At 44.8% G+C, this 14,126-nt stretch overlaps 3 protein-coding genes across 8 annotated transcripts in view; 1 reads left to right on the top strand and 2 right to left on the bottom strand.

The window, feature by feature from the left end:
• The window catches only part of LOC114477044 (glutamate dehydrogenase, mitochondrial-like), a 15,244-nt gene extending 14,242 nt beyond the window's left edge, over nucleotides 1-1,002 (bottom strand). The window contains 1 exon segment of the mRNA XM_028469115.1: nucleotides 528-1,002. Within this exon segment, the coding sequence (XP_028324916.1) occupies nucleotides 528-897 (370 nt within the window). The 5' untranslated portion in view covers nucleotides 898-1,002.
• Nucleotides 847-11,419, top strand: shld2 (shieldin complex subunit 2). Of its 5 annotated transcripts, XM_028469112.1 has the most exons (11): nucleotides 1,140-1,263; nucleotides 3,002-3,160; nucleotides 3,270-3,967; nucleotides 4,043-4,193; nucleotides 5,484-5,591; nucleotides 5,664-5,849; nucleotides 6,938-7,084; nucleotides 9,868-10,068; nucleotides 10,128-10,359; nucleotides 10,667-10,782; nucleotides 10,854-11,419. In XM_028469112.1, exons 2-11 carry the CDS (start codon nucleotides 3,004-3,006, stop codon nucleotides 11,021-11,023), a joined length of 2,166 nt encoding a protein of 721 aa, XP_028324913.1. In that variant the 5' UTR covers nucleotides 1,140-1,263; nucleotides 3,002-3,003; the 3' UTR covers nucleotides 11,024-11,419. The 5 variants fall into 5 exon arrangements, with proteins under 5 accessions (XP_028324912.1, XP_028324913.1, XP_028324911.1 ...); XM_028469111.1 differs by lacking the exon at nucleotides 1,140-1,263 and adding an exon at nucleotides 847-1,003 and having other exon boundaries at nucleotides 5,484-5,849; XM_028469110.1 differs by having other exon boundaries at nucleotides 5,484-5,849.
• Nucleotides 10,988-14,126, bottom strand: LOC114477045 (pheromone-processing carboxypeptidase KEX1-like). 2 transcript variants are annotated; one of them, XM_028469116.1, is made up of 3 exons: nucleotides 14,014-14,126; nucleotides 11,283-11,672; nucleotides 10,988-11,120 (listed from the first exon to the last, which is right to left on the bottom strand). In XM_028469116.1, exons 1-3 carry the CDS (start codon nucleotides 14,048-14,050, stop codon nucleotides 11,071-11,073), a joined length of 477 nt encoding a protein of 158 aa, XP_028324917.1. In that variant the 5' UTR covers nucleotides 14,051-14,126; the 3' UTR covers nucleotides 10,988-11,070. The 2 variants fall into 2 exon arrangements, with proteins under 2 accessions (XP_028324917.1, XP_028324918.1); XM_028469117.1 differs by having other exon boundaries at nucleotides 14,018-14,107.

Genomic DNA, 14,126 nt, shown 5'->3' with positions numbered 1-14,126 from the left:
ACTACTAGAACCACTGCTATACAACCACTGCTATAGAACCACTGCTAACCCATACTATAGAACCACTGCTAGAGAACCACTGCTATAGAACCATACTATAGAACCACTGCTATAGAACACTACTATAGAACCACTACTATAGAACCACTATATAGAACCACTGTTATAGAACCCGTACTATAGAACCACTACTATAGAACCACTACTATAGAACCACTGCTATACCACCACTACTATAGAACCACTACTATAGAACCTACTACTATAGAACCACTACTATAGAACCATAGTGTATACCTCCCTTGCAGGGGGTCCGGTGCTGGCTGTGTATATATTAGTATATATATATATATTAATGTATATAATGTATATATATATATTAATGTATATATTAATAGTATTTACCTCCCTTGCAGGGGGTCCGGTGCTGGCTGTGTATATATATATATATATATATTAATGTATATTAGTATATATTAATAGTATATATTTATGTATATATTAATGTATATATTAATAGTGTTTACCTCCCTTGCAGGGGGTCCGGTGCTGGCTGTGCTGGGCCCGGTAAGCCTCGATCATCTCCCACTGGCCGTGGTCTCTCCGGATGGGGAAATGCAGACTGAGGACGTGGTTACAGGGTTTGATGATCTGGAGGATCCCCTGGACCCGGTTCTTCTTCTGTTCTGGACTCTCTCGACCCTTCAGCTCCTCCACCAGCTTGTCCTCAATGATCGCAGCCCCCCGGTCGAAGAAGCCCTCCACCATGCCGAAGAACTCCGGGTCATCGTCCCGGTCCGGGGCCTGGCTGTAGACCCGGACCACAGGGCCAAGCCGGGCCGAACCACGGACCGAGGCCTGGACCCTGGACCTAACCTGAGAACCCAGTCTGAACATAGCGCAGAGAGTTAGAGACGCGGAAATGAGTCAAACCGACCAGGAGGACTGCACCTTAACCCGGGTTAACGAACCGAGTCCCGAATCATGACTCGTTAAGAAGCAGGTCCGAGTCCAACACACACACACACACACACACACACACAACACACACACACACACACACACTCACACACACACACACTTTATAAACAGAGTTTTTATCATGAATCACTTACTATATCATTATATTATATACTATAATTATCATTTAATGTTTCTAATGATTCATAAAATGAGTCAAACTTTATTTACTAACTCGGCCGACAAGCCCCGCCCCCTTCAACGGAGAGGAGACACGCAGGCGCATCAGGGTATCCACGTCGCGTGAGTCACACCCGAAAACACTGCGAAAATCATCTAAAGAGTTCCGTAAATAACGTTAAATAACAACTAGCTACACATAGTTTAATTTATGGCTCGAACATCACACACAGCGTTCTGTTTAAAGCCGTTAGCCTCACCTGTTAGCATCAGGCTAACACAGCCGGATAAACAAGTCTTCCGAGGTTCTTTCACAATAAAAGCCCCACTTTTATTTAGTAAACTCAAACATTACCGTCTTAAATATTGATCAAAGGATAGTTTAAAACTGTAGTAATTATTAACTAACTGTGTTTTAAGAGCTTTATCACACACACACACAGACATCAGTTATTGTTTACCAACAACAATCATTGATTGATTGATTGATTTATGTATTGATTGATTGATTGTTTCAGAGGTGCTGCAGTCCCAGGGTTCAGGGTTTAGTCCAGGTTTAATCTGAGTCCGGCTCTGTTAAACCTGGTTCTAACTAGAACAGCAGTTTCATCAACAAGAAAACACCTTGGTTACCATAGTAACACAGTCCGTGGGTCAAACCTGCTCCTGACCAGGTTTAATCTGCTGAGTCACTGTCATGAAACCACGTCATCATTATTAAAGAAGACTTCTGTTATACTTTAAAAACCGCTTTAATACGGTATATTAACATATCATGGTAAATGCTTAATTAAGATTATAAATTGATACAAATGACCAGAATCATAGTTAATTACATGTTTAATGTGTACCATGTTATGAGTTTAATTGTAATCAGTCTCCATGTGTTTAAACCATCAGTAATAATATATAATATATACGTGTGTATCATCACCTCTGTTTACCACACGTATAAATGTGTTTATTTATTGATCAGAGTTAATAATGAGAAAGCTGTGGATATACAGAGAGGGAGGGGCTTCAGGGACAGGGCGGAGCACTAAGGCTCCCTATGACTAACTCCATAAACAGCATCACTATTCAGGAGGTGATCTGATCCGTGCACGCTGCTCACCTGCACCAGGAGCAGTTTTGGACGTGACATCCATCAGTGCACACAGCTGAGCTGATCCCTACGTTCATTTGAGTTTCATGTTTAGTACTGAGTTCATCAAACACTCACTAGTCTCATTAATTACATATTATTTAATTGTGAATTACATCATCTCTTTTAATAAACGCTGACAGGTGTTAAACACTATCAAACTCACATGATCAGTTTTTTCTATGATAAATTGACTAAATAACACCATCTTTAACTCTTTACTACGTTTAAATTGTTCAAACCACAACTTTATTTTCACTGCTCAGTAACAGATGATGTCACTTCCTGTTGGTCTCAGCAGTGGTTTCTATTGGCTGTTTAAACATAAAAGCTGCAGTGCGTGCGCCGTCACTCTCTAATCATTAAATCTGTGATAGATTTTGTGGGTGTTATGAGGACGTGTATTTAAGATAAACACTGTCAGCTGATTGGCTCAGCTGGGGAGCTTCAAGCTGAGAAGAATTTGATGAAATGGTAAAAGGGGGCGTGGCCACGGACGACTTAGCTGAACCAGGTTTAAACCATAAGCCTGGTTCTACTGAGAACACTTTATTTACAATGTTTATAAACAAACATTTCATTGATCAGAAGCTTTGATCCATAGTGACATCCAACATGATCAGTTAGAGACTGGATCACATCCCTCAGAGATGGACCAGGATTAGAACCAACAACCTTCTGATGAATCCTTAAACTCAGTAACTCTTTGGTCTGCAGACATGATGAAGAGGAAAGTCCACGTCTTCCTCGGAGCTCCGCCCCCATCTTCAGTATTACTGTCTGAACCTGAACCTGGATCAGATCCACTGAACCAGCACTCTGAGCCCTGGGGCCACCTGGACCTTTGCTGGAGAGATGGACGGCTCAGACCTTCAGGTGGGTCTCACTTTAGTTCTGCTGCTAGTTTTGGTTGTTCTGATCATCTCTGCTCAGTTATTTAAAGTCTGTAATGACCACACACAGACACCATCTTTCTGGTATTCAGGTGCTTCTGCAGAAGTCCACCTGTCCAAGGTGGTTCTTCCAGACCAGAACCTTTTAACAAGCTCTGAAGTGGATCGAGAAACCAAGCCTGGACTGGCCGGACCACTGGAGGAAACCAACGATTTGGGGTCAGCGTCACATCACGGATTCCTGGACAGCTGCTTCCCTGCAGACACTGGACTAGGTCTTGGTTTGGATCCTAGTCTGTCCATGCAGAGCCACTACCTCACCACCTGGACTCTGAGTCAGGCCTTGGTTCTGAGGGCCAATCAGACTGTCCCATCTGCACCCAGCCCAGAGAAAATCCAGCCTACAGGAACACAAATTTCTTCTTCTGTCCAATCAGGTAGCTTGAACCTTGGCCCACCCACCTTGAAGCTTTTAAGCCCCGCCCATTCCCCCTCAATCGCTACACAAGGAGGCATTATCCTGAAAGCGACCCCAGACGGGGTCCTCTGCTCTCAGGAGTCTAAAGACTGCCCGAACAAGTCCCCCGATAGGACCTCCGACAGGTCCCCCACTGACCCCACAATCATCACCCCCATTAGCCCACCCACCAAGGCCCCGCCCTCTGAGAATCTGGTGGTCTGTGAGGGGTCCAGGTCTGGTCCTACCCTCCTGGAGCGGTGCAGCCTGCCCGGGACGCGGGTGTCGGTCCTGGTTGTGGCGGTCCATCCCTGTTTCCTGAAGGAGGTCCAGGTGAGTCTGATCAGGTGATCCTGAGGTCCAATCGGACCCTGATGGCTGACTTTTCTTTGCTCCGATTGGCTGAAGGTGAAGTCCGGGCCCTCGGCGGGAAACATGGTTCCTGTGGCAACCATTGTGGTGACAGACCAATCAGCAGTGGAGATGAAGGTGGTGCTTTGGAGACGGGCGGCATTCTGGGCAGTTACCGTTTACCCTGGAGACGCCTTGTTTATCACAGGTACCGCCACGCTATTCAGCCAATCCTGTCCAATCACAGCATTGATCTGACTCAAAGCATAACACTGCAGTCACTACCACTTTACTCTCTTAGTCTAGTTTACCCCTGGAATGATGCCAGTCCATCAAAGCACCGCACGAGAGTGCGAGCATACGCAAACACAGTTCATTCCGTGTCAGTAAACCAGGCGTGTTTCTATGCATTGAACCTCTTCATCAACATTTCCTTCCACTCAGAGGTAAACCAGAATGAGTTCCTTTTCCAAAGCTAACTCAATCAGCAGGGCCTTGCATGAACAAGGGTCGGTACCTGTTACTGGATCAGATCAGCATCCGTACCTGGAGGAACTGAGCTCCCACAGTGCGTCAAAGCCTTTTTCTGTACGCAGTGTCTTTATACAGTGTGATGTAATGTTCAATAGCATCATTGCTGTGAACAAGCCCATATTTATAGCTTGTAGTAGTCTGTTAGGTTAAATATATTTCACCTAACCGCCGGTAGGTAGATAATGTCAAACATATGCGCTAAATAAATTGACGTCACTTCCTTTTCGACTCGGCTGTTGCTGTGTAGATTTACATCAATAAAATAAAGATCACACAAACACTATTGTTTCTTTATATTTTTAATGATAATAATCAATGCAAACTTACAATAACAAAAAATAGGTATTATTCTATTTTAAAAAAAAAAACCTTACGTGTCACAAGTCAGTGGGCACAATGCTTGTGCTGGGCGGGCCTAGCGACGGGCTGAACTACAGTGATACATGCATTAATGTCAGAGTCTATAAAACACCAGAAAAATCTTCACTAACACAAGATAAAGTCCATACACTTGTTACTATTTCTCTATTGAGAAAACAGTATCTAAAAGCGTTCACAAAATATACCGTATGGGAGGTTGAATTTAGATTTCTTTTTTGAAATGGAACGGAGAGGATTTTTTCCCCCCACACCTTCAAAAAAATTTTACGCACAATGCATACAGGATTCCTCCATGTGTCAACCATGTGTCCTCCATTAGCTACTGATGGAGACAGCGGCAATGGAACCACCATTTAGTCTAATGACAGACTGTGTCATAACAGCCATTATGACTCTTCTGAGCCAAATCACAGCGAACACGTCTCATCAAAGGGCGTGATCGATTCTCTCTGCTGCTAACCTGACTGAAGCCCTATGATAGATGGATCATAGTGGCAGGTGTGGTCCATGATGGGGTTCTGGTTCTGATCCAGGTCTGATAAAGTGACACTTTGTGTTGTGTAATTGTTATGTTGTTCTGTAGGTCTGTGTGTGCGTGCTGACAAGTGGAGGTCTGAGTTGGTTCTTCAGTCGACTTTCAGCTGTAAAATGTTACACCTGGGCCAGATAACAGGGTCCGCTCCCCCGACAGGTAGAGCAGCTGTGTGTACCTGTGTGTGTCCCTCTGTGTGTGTATATAATTGTGTGTGTGTGTGTATGTCAGTGTCCCAGCAGGTGGACTCTGAGCGGTGGGCGTGTCTATGGAGGTCAGTCAGTAAACAACGCCCCCTGCTGGTGTCTCTGCCTCAGCGCAGCCTGCATCATGTGACCTACGTCAGCCTGAGGTCACTCAAAGTCAACACACTGGTCCACGCTGTGCTGAGGGTCACACACACACACCTGTGCTCAGGTGAGGGACAGTAGTAATAGTAATGATAGTCTGCTTCTCGGTGAGGGCGGTCACCTTTTCTCTGCTCCCTGTCTCCCACCCTTATCTGTCCTTGTTGCTGCTTTGTTTTGTCTATGAATCTAATAGGGTCATTTTAAATCTGGAATAATGGAATTGATCAGTCTCTCAATGCAATTGACCAAATTTTTTTGCCAAAAAGAAAGGGTAGTGGTGGGCCCGCCTGTCCGAGCGGTACATTTGCGGCTGGATATGTGCTTGACCCTTGGAACAAGGGGCAAGTTGTGCGTCTGTCGATTTTTTCCGTGGAAGACTTGTACATCATTGGAATTATGGTAGCAGGCATGCTGCTGATTGGAGCGGGCAGCTTTCTGACTTATCGCAAAGTCCGTATTACATTGGCAGCTGTTTTGGGAAGGCTGCCAGTTATTTCTGAAGGATGGAGCAGGGCTCTCAACACTCAGACTCATGTGATGAATGATCTCAAAATCAAGCAAGAGGCTGCTTTGGAACGTTTACACAGAATTGATTCGATCTTGGAGATCTTGGTTGAATGCTCAACTTGCTAGTTGAAAGGCCACCTTATTGGATTACCAGCTGAGAAACCGGGACTAAAGGCTATTGAGCTAGCCTGAATCGAAAACATATCGCTTATCTTTGGCTCCAAAAGCCAACCGCTCAAGGTTGTCTCATCTACACCAGGCTGTGTTTGGTGCACAGGAGGTTTTTTCCTAGTTTTATACTGTCCTCCCCAATAAGGAAGTCAGTTTAGAACCTGCCTTTCCCCCTCACCTCTCCTCCCACTTTTCATCTAAATATGGGGCGCTGTCCTTGTGGAGGCCCACAGTTCTCCCGCCCTGTCCTCCCATGTTATATGTGAGGAAATTTCATTGTTCTGTTGCTCTGTAACATATTCAATGACAAATAAAGCTGATTCTGATTCTAATAAGTATCAGGTACTCCAGGGTGGATCTACAGGTATATGTAATTATAGCTCAGCAGTGCCCCTAGAGGAAGGGTTACTTAAGTCCAGACTACACTTAACTTCACTGAGGTCTGTTGGTGTGTGTTTGTATGTTATTGTGTGTCAGTGTGGCGTTCAGAGGCGGAGTCTACCAGCAGGGCGGGACTACAGAGGTGCGCTGTGGTTACAGTGGAGCAGGCTGATGGTCAGCAGGGGGCGCTGGTTCTATGGAACAGTTCAGTGGACTGGGTTAGTGGGTTCACTGTGAACACAGGTACGCACACACACACACATTATACACACACACACACACGCAAACACAGTTAAATAATCCTTCCACAGTCATAGAACAACCATGGGTCACACTTAGAAGCTCTAGATGTTCAAACATACATTCAAAACGCTCTGACCTCAGTCGTCCCATGTATGGATGAGGAAACGGAGCTCATCACTTCTGCCTTTTTTATAGTTTATTGATACCACTGAATGGTCACATGATGCAGGTAATTGATATATTAATTGTTCCTGTGGGAAAATAGACTTATTTTGTGTTTTGATTTAATTTAAAATAGGTAATTAAAAACCTATAAATTAATGATGGGGATTAAAATGTTTGGAATGGTTTATTTAAAAGAAACTATTCTATGGGGAAAATAAATCAGGAAATTGATGACGCCCAGTAGGAGGGGCTTTTGCTTTAAGTACAGGCTGCTATGGCCTAGTGGGAGGAGTTGGTTCTGGTTTACAGAACAGGTTACACCATGTTTGATGACTGAGTTGATCTGATGAGTCATGGAAGGATTCTTATTCAACCTGTTTCATTTTGTTTAATTGTAAATATTGTAAATAGTCTTTTTTTCATCATTGTTTTCTTGTGCGACACCATTGGAGGACGGCTGTAAATAAACTCAACATCACTAAATCTTCTGACTATGCCTGTGTTTTGCCCACTCTTTGGAGTGTTTTTGGGAGGACCCCGTCACACATGGTGTCAGAAGTGGGATGGGTAGTCACAAGAAGATTATCCAGCCCAAAAGAACACACACAGGACTACGTTCACAGCAGAGAGAGCAGCTGGAGGAGGAATCAGAATGGACTGATCCAGCTTGGGAGGTAATGTCGACAGGAGAGGAGGAAGCCAATGAGCCCAGACCTGGATCAGCCTCAGCAGGGGCCAATGTCCCAGAAACAGCAAACAGCCCAGGGGAGGTGAACTGCTTACCATGATTAGAGCCTTTATGGCTGCACAGCAGAGGAGAGGAGGGCCTGATAGCAGAGCTCCGGGGCCTAAGGGTTTCTCTTCCGAACCGGCAACACCTGCTGCCACTCCTAGCACCTTGACAGGGAGCAGCCCAAGGCTAGACCTGCCAACACCGGCACACCAACATCATCAGAGGTCCCCATCTGAGGCCGTAGAGACTGTTACCTTTCAGTTGCAGAGTTCCAGCAGTGGACCTCATCAGCAATTGAGGTATTATCAAGACCCTAAAATTCCTCAGTATCAGATGGGTGATGGATGCTAAGACTTGGAAGTGGCCTGAATGTGAATGAGCCTTCCGACTTGTTCAATTATTGACCAGGAAGGCACTGGAGGCCTACACTTCAATGGACGAAGAGAGAGCCCACTGCTACCCAGACCTGAGAGCAGCCCTGTTGACGGAGTTTGACATCTCACCAGAAACATACCGTCAGTGGGGCGGTGGGATCTTATGTGTTTACTCTCAGTGATCGAGAACGGCCGATGAAAGGGAATGAGGATGCTACAACCCACACTTACTTAAACCACCCGAACAGCAATCTAACGCTAAAACTGCCTAGACCAACAAGGACAATCCTCACTTTTAATAACAGTACACATTACAGACATATACCTACCTCTGAGTCTACAAACAGCAAAGCCGACAAACACCATGGACGGTGCCGATAAAACCCAGACAAAGGACAGGATGTAAATCAAACCAGATCTCCCAGGAGTGCTACAAACTGTCCATATAAGGAAAATGACGTCACAGGGAATCCCCAGGTACCAACCAACCAACCAACCAATCACAAGCCAGCATAGTCCTGAACAATCATCACACAGGACACACACGCACCTCCACACCACCATGAATAAAGAAATACGGCAGAAAAGTAAACCAAAGCACAACTAGGTTTAATATTATTATTTTTTTAACAAACTCGCCACGTTTGTGGCGAGCAAGAATGTTTTAGACAAGCCCCCAACTTGTTACGGCTTGTTGACGCAGTGGCACAAACGTGGGACGCGACACTGTCTTAAAGGTGCACAAAGCAAGATTTAATGCCAACAAAACCAGGCTTAAACATAACAAAACAAGACCAAGGTTAACAAAGGATTAAAATATGCTTAAAGGTGCATAATGAATGAGGATGCCAATGAAGAGAGAGCCAGCATGCCGACATGAGACCCCCCCCCAATCAGCACGGCCCGGAGGACAGCAGGCCCCAGGCCACTAGCCCCGCCCCACTCAAGGCAGAGCGGCACTACACCGGACCGAGGCTACATCCCGAGCAGACAGTAGGAGAGCGTGCCCCAAAAGGCCCAACCCACCCCCGAGACACCCTAGCCCAGGTATCGCGCCCACGGGGCCCGGCGCACCCAGCCAGCAGACCAGCCACTCCTGACGCGGATCAGCCAGGCTGGAAGCCACAGGCCACACCCCCAAACGCCCATTCAGCACGACCCTAGGGGAGGCCCTGGCATGGCCGAGGCCCCATAGCACAGCCTCTTGAAGCCGCACAGGATGGAGCCTGACTCAGCCCACTGTGCCAGTGACATCCCCCGTGAAGGTGCGCCCCAGGGGACAAAAAGCGCCGAGATGAGCCGGCGGAGCAACACACAGTAACCTCCCACTCCCCAGCGACCCGGGACGCAAGCGCCGCCCCCGAGCAGTAGCCACCCCCATCCCGGACCCCTCATGGCCCCGCACACACACACATATTATATATACACACAACACATTATATACACACTAACGCGCGCACACACACACACACACGGTAACACACATTAACCTCTAGCCCCTCCCTCCCCAGGCAGTGTGTGGGACTTGCAGGTTCTCCTGGTGAGGTCCAGTGTTACTTCTGACCTGTGTGAGCTCCATTCCACTCCATGGAGTTCTCTCCGTGCTTTGGATCCCACCGACTGCCGAGCGTTGGCCTTCCATTGGCCGGTGGAGGCAGGGGGCGTAGCTGTGGAGCTGGATGTGGACACGCTGCTTTCTCAGAGGTTCAATGGTAAGTGGGCGTTGGCCTCAGCCAGAGATGATGTCACTGATGAAGTTATTGGTGTCCAGGTGAGGCCACCCTCAGAGTGCAGCTCATCTCCTTCACCTTCATTGTATCCCATGATGCACCTGAGCCTCTAGGCTCCTCCTCCTCACTGGACACCATCCTGGCCATGCTGAGCGGAGACATCACGTATTTGGGCTGTGGACGCTGTGGGGTGGAGCTTGTTACCGACTGCAACCACATCTATGAGCCCTGTTACCTGTGTCTGCCTCACAGGGACGTACGCTGCTACTACAGGTGTGTGTGTGTGTGTGTGTGTGTGTGTGTGTGTGTGTGTGTGTGTGTACACTGTTACTGTGTGTGTGTGTGTGTGTGTACACTGTTACTGTGTGTGTGTGTACACTGTTACTGTGTGTGTGTGTGTGTACACTGTTACTGTGTGTGTGTGTGTGTACACTGTTACTGTGTGTGTGTGTGTGTGTACACTGTTACTGTGTGTGTGTACACTGTTACTGTGTGTGTGTGTGTGTGTGTGTGTGTACACTGTTACTGTGTGTGTGTGTGTGTGTGTGTGTACACTGTTACTGTGTGTGTGTGTGTGTAGACCCAGCATGTTGATCGTGCGTGGACGTGGCCAAACTCAGGCGTGTGTCCAGGTTCCTTCTGACGTTCTTCAGCAGATCCTCAAGATTGAACCAAACACACTGCAGCACAATTCAGGTAAAAAACACACAATATATTATTATTATTATTAATAATAATAATAATAATAATAATGTGCTCTTCCTCAGCTCCAGGCTCTAAAGTGAAGAATATTCAGCTAGCAGCTGAGAGGCTCCTCCTCCTGCTGACCCGCCCCAGGGGGCGGAGCCTAACGCTCACCGTGAGGAGCAGTTTCATCAATGACTACAATAATGAGACAATCAATGAGGAGATCAGTGTGATCAGCCTGGAGCTGTGACACACACACACACTTCACACTTTATTTGGTCACTTAGGGTCACATGGTCACTTTCCACATGTTTCATTGGCTACGTCCATCAGATCTTTGAGGAGATCTGAAACACACACACACACACACCTTTAATGCACACACACAGGTTGTGTATCTTCCCTCCCATTAAACCCAGTGTGTGTTTGTTTTATTCCCTTTATTTAATGTGTGAACACAATATTTCCTGCTGTTTGTCTTTAAATAAATAAAGAGAACATAAACTCACCTCCATCATCCACTGGCTTCGCTCCATCATCAGCTCCCATAGCTCCACCCCCCAGCCCCTCGGCTCCTCCCCGTGGTTCCTCAGCTCCTCCCTGTGGTTCCTCAGCTCCTCCCTGTGGTTCCTCAGCTCCTCCCTGTGGTCGCCACAAACCTTGGAACCCGTGACTGTCCAGCTTGTCATCCTGGTCCTGGTCCTTCTTAAACCAGGAGAACATGTGGTCTTTGTCCTCATCGTCCTTCCTGTCCGAGCTCCGCCCCTTCTTCTCTTCATCATCGTCGTCGTCGTCTCTGTGGAAGATGGAGAAAAAGCCTCCTTTCTTCTTCTTCTCTTCTTCCTCTTCTTCCTCCTTACAGCCAAACGCAGACTTCACCATGTCCTCCACATGGTCTCCTGTGGGCGGGGCATCATGTACAGTTACAGTAAAAAACAAAGTTAGAAATTTTTCGTTTAAGACAGAGATACAAGAAACTTTAACTTCAAAACCAGGAGTTTGAAGAATCAATAACTTTGATTTCTTGTTTCACACACGTAGCAATCATAGTCTGTAAAAAGAAAGGACGGGACAAACTCCTGGTGGAGTGAAGCTCTTATTGTTAGAGCTCCCCCTGCTGACTGGCTGCAGTATAGGTCATAAACCCCGCCTCCTCAGTGATAGATAGGATGTGGGTCAAACTGTAAAGTTAAAATACTCATCACATGTTTTTCCAAAGCTAAACTCTGATCATTAGTTATTATCAACATACATTATGTTCTAGTTCTCATTTTTCTGTGAACTTTGTTTTAAATCAGTTATTTGAGGTTAAAAAATGTGATTTGACGTCATATATGACAATGATTGACAGCCGTGGATCTTGCGTATCTCACTGTGATTATCAGTTACGTTGTGAAGGAAATCTGAGACGTCATTAAACTAGATATTAGTGTAGACATATGGTGGCTTTGTTCTAACCTCTATGATCTGAACAAGTGGTAAAGATACTTGTGTTCATGGTGTAGCTGGGCTGTGTAAGTCATCAGGGCAGTATGCTAAATGGGTGGGGCATATTACCAGGGCTCCTCCCACTGGACCCTACTGTGCAGATTCTGCCTCCAAATGACGTCAAACATACAAGATGGCAGCGCCATATTTTGGCTTCAAGAACGTTGAGTGGGAACAGCTACAGTACACGCCCACTGGTTGTGATGATAGGTGTGTGTATTTGTGAAACGTGTAAAATGTGAAATACATTTTCTATGAAAATAAGCCTTTGATGTGTGAATGAGCGTCATCGTCTACTAAGCTCCGCCCTCTAAGGTAACTTCCTGTTCCTGTGCTGCTGTCACTGATGTTTGTAAATATGAAACGTTAGCTTAGGACCAGTGTTGCTAACTTGGCGACTTTTCAGATCTTCTTGGCGACTGTTTTTGTCAAAAGCTACTTTTCCTCGTGTTATTTAAAACTTTTCTGATGTTTTTCAGACTCTGACGTCTCTGTTCAGACCTGTTTTCTGTGAATATATATTTATACAAATAAAGATCGATTGATTAGTGAAGTTATTTTAGCTTCTTTCAATGGCAAAATCAACAGATTATTTGTAGTTCTAAACGTACATTATTTACTGGGTTTTTTTATTTATTTATTTTAATCTCTTCCTGCAGCGTCCATTACAATTACATGCAAATAAACAATTATGCAAATTAGCGATGACGTCGTTTAGCAACTTCTCGTGCCTTTTGGGACAGCCAATGGCTACTGTCCTTACTGAGGAGTGTGCAACACTGTGTGGGACTGGAACCAATCACCTTCATTAGAACATCTGGATCACTGCATGTGAGGCACATGTGACCACACCCTCATTTATATTTGTAAATGATATGTAAATTAGATCAGCAGTGATCAGAAAAACAGGAATTATTAGATCAACACAGACATGTTTAACAGATTAAAGTGGAATAAACAGTTTATATAGTGTGTGACTCAGAGGTCAGCTGACCACCTGTAGTAGATCACATGATCACAGAGCTCTGACAGGTGAACTACATGTGTGTGACTCATATTAGACAGATTAAATAATATAAAAACTGTAAATGCTACAGTGTGTTAATGTGTTATTATTTTGGTAGTGTTATAAAGCATCATAGATGTAGAAACGTACGTACATCACCTCATATTTACACCTCTACACTTTCTGAACATCAGAATTATTTTTAGGCGTACGAACCTTTTGTATTATCATTGATTAAATAATCTATTCAAATAGAATAAAAACAACAAAGTATTCATAGATTTTTAACAAATAGAATGTGATTATTGTGTCAGAATAATGTTAATAAATTAGAATATTTCAGATGATAAAATGTTATATTCTGGAATCATTTTGTAATTCAGTTTATGAACAAAAGGAGAAGAACATACATTATTTTCATAGTCGCTTTATTTTAATCTCAGTATGAAAATAAATGTGTCACAGATTCTTTTGTTTTTCTTTTAGAGGCACTTCCTGTGTTTGTGTTTAGTGACTGTATGAGTTCTATTAATATTATCATATTACATTAAATATTATTTAGAGATCAATGAACAGTTACACAGGTGAGTTCTAACGTTTTACTGTCAGCAAACATGATTTAACACGTTAAACATGTTCAACCTACGAATCAGTGTTAAACTGTGTGTGTGTGTGTGTGTGTGTGTGTTCATAAAGATCAATAATCAGCTGTAGGTTCTATATTTTATAAACAGGTCAGTACTCACCTACTTTCTCTGCTAGTTTTCCCATCAGTCTGTCCATGTCTGTTGACTAAAAGTGTTTTACCTGTTCACCAGGTGTTTCTAATCAAACTGGTTCAACCTGCAGCACAGAGGGG

Source organism: Gouania willdenowi, chromosome 15, assembly GCF_900634775.1.
Source record: "Gouania willdenowi chromosome 15, fGouWil2.1, whole genome shotgun sequence".
In the NCBI taxonomy this organism is placed as follows: Eukaryota; Metazoa; Chordata; class Actinopteri; order Blenniiformes; family Gobiesocidae; genus Gouania; species Gouania willdenowi.
The sequence above is the reverse complement of the archived record's forward strand: the minus strand, read 5'-3'. Positions and strand labels throughout refer to the sequence as shown.

What these genes read in the sequence shown, in the direction of transcription:
- LOC114477045 (XM_028469116.1), bottom strand. Translation starts at nt 14,050, where the DNA reads ATGGACAGACTGATGGGAAAACTAGCAGAGAAAGTAG. An exon ending in AAAACTAGCAGAGAAAGTAG is followed by an intron (nt 11,673 to 14,013) that starts GTGAGTACTGAC and finishes CCCCGCCCACAG; the next exon opens with GAGACCATGTGGAGGACATG. An exon ending in GAAGCCAGTGGATGATGGAG is followed by an intron (nt 11,121 to 11,282) that starts GTGAGTTTATGT and finishes TGTGTGTTTCAG; the next exon opens with ATCTCCTCAAAGATCTGATG.
- shld2 (XM_028469111.1), top strand. Translation starts at nt 3,004, where the DNA reads ATGATGAAGAGGAAAGTCCACGTCTTCCTCGGAGCTCCGCCCCCATCT. An exon ending in GTTTCCTGAAGGAGGTCCAG is followed by an intron (nt 3,968 to 4,042) that starts GTGAGTCTGATC and finishes GATTGGCTGAAG; the next exon opens with GTGAAGTCCGGGCCCTCGGC. An exon ending in GACGTACGCTGCTACTACAG is followed by an intron (nt 10,360 to 10,666) that starts GTGTGTGTGTGT and finishes GTGTGTGTGTAG; the next exon opens with ACCCAGCATGTTGATCGTGC.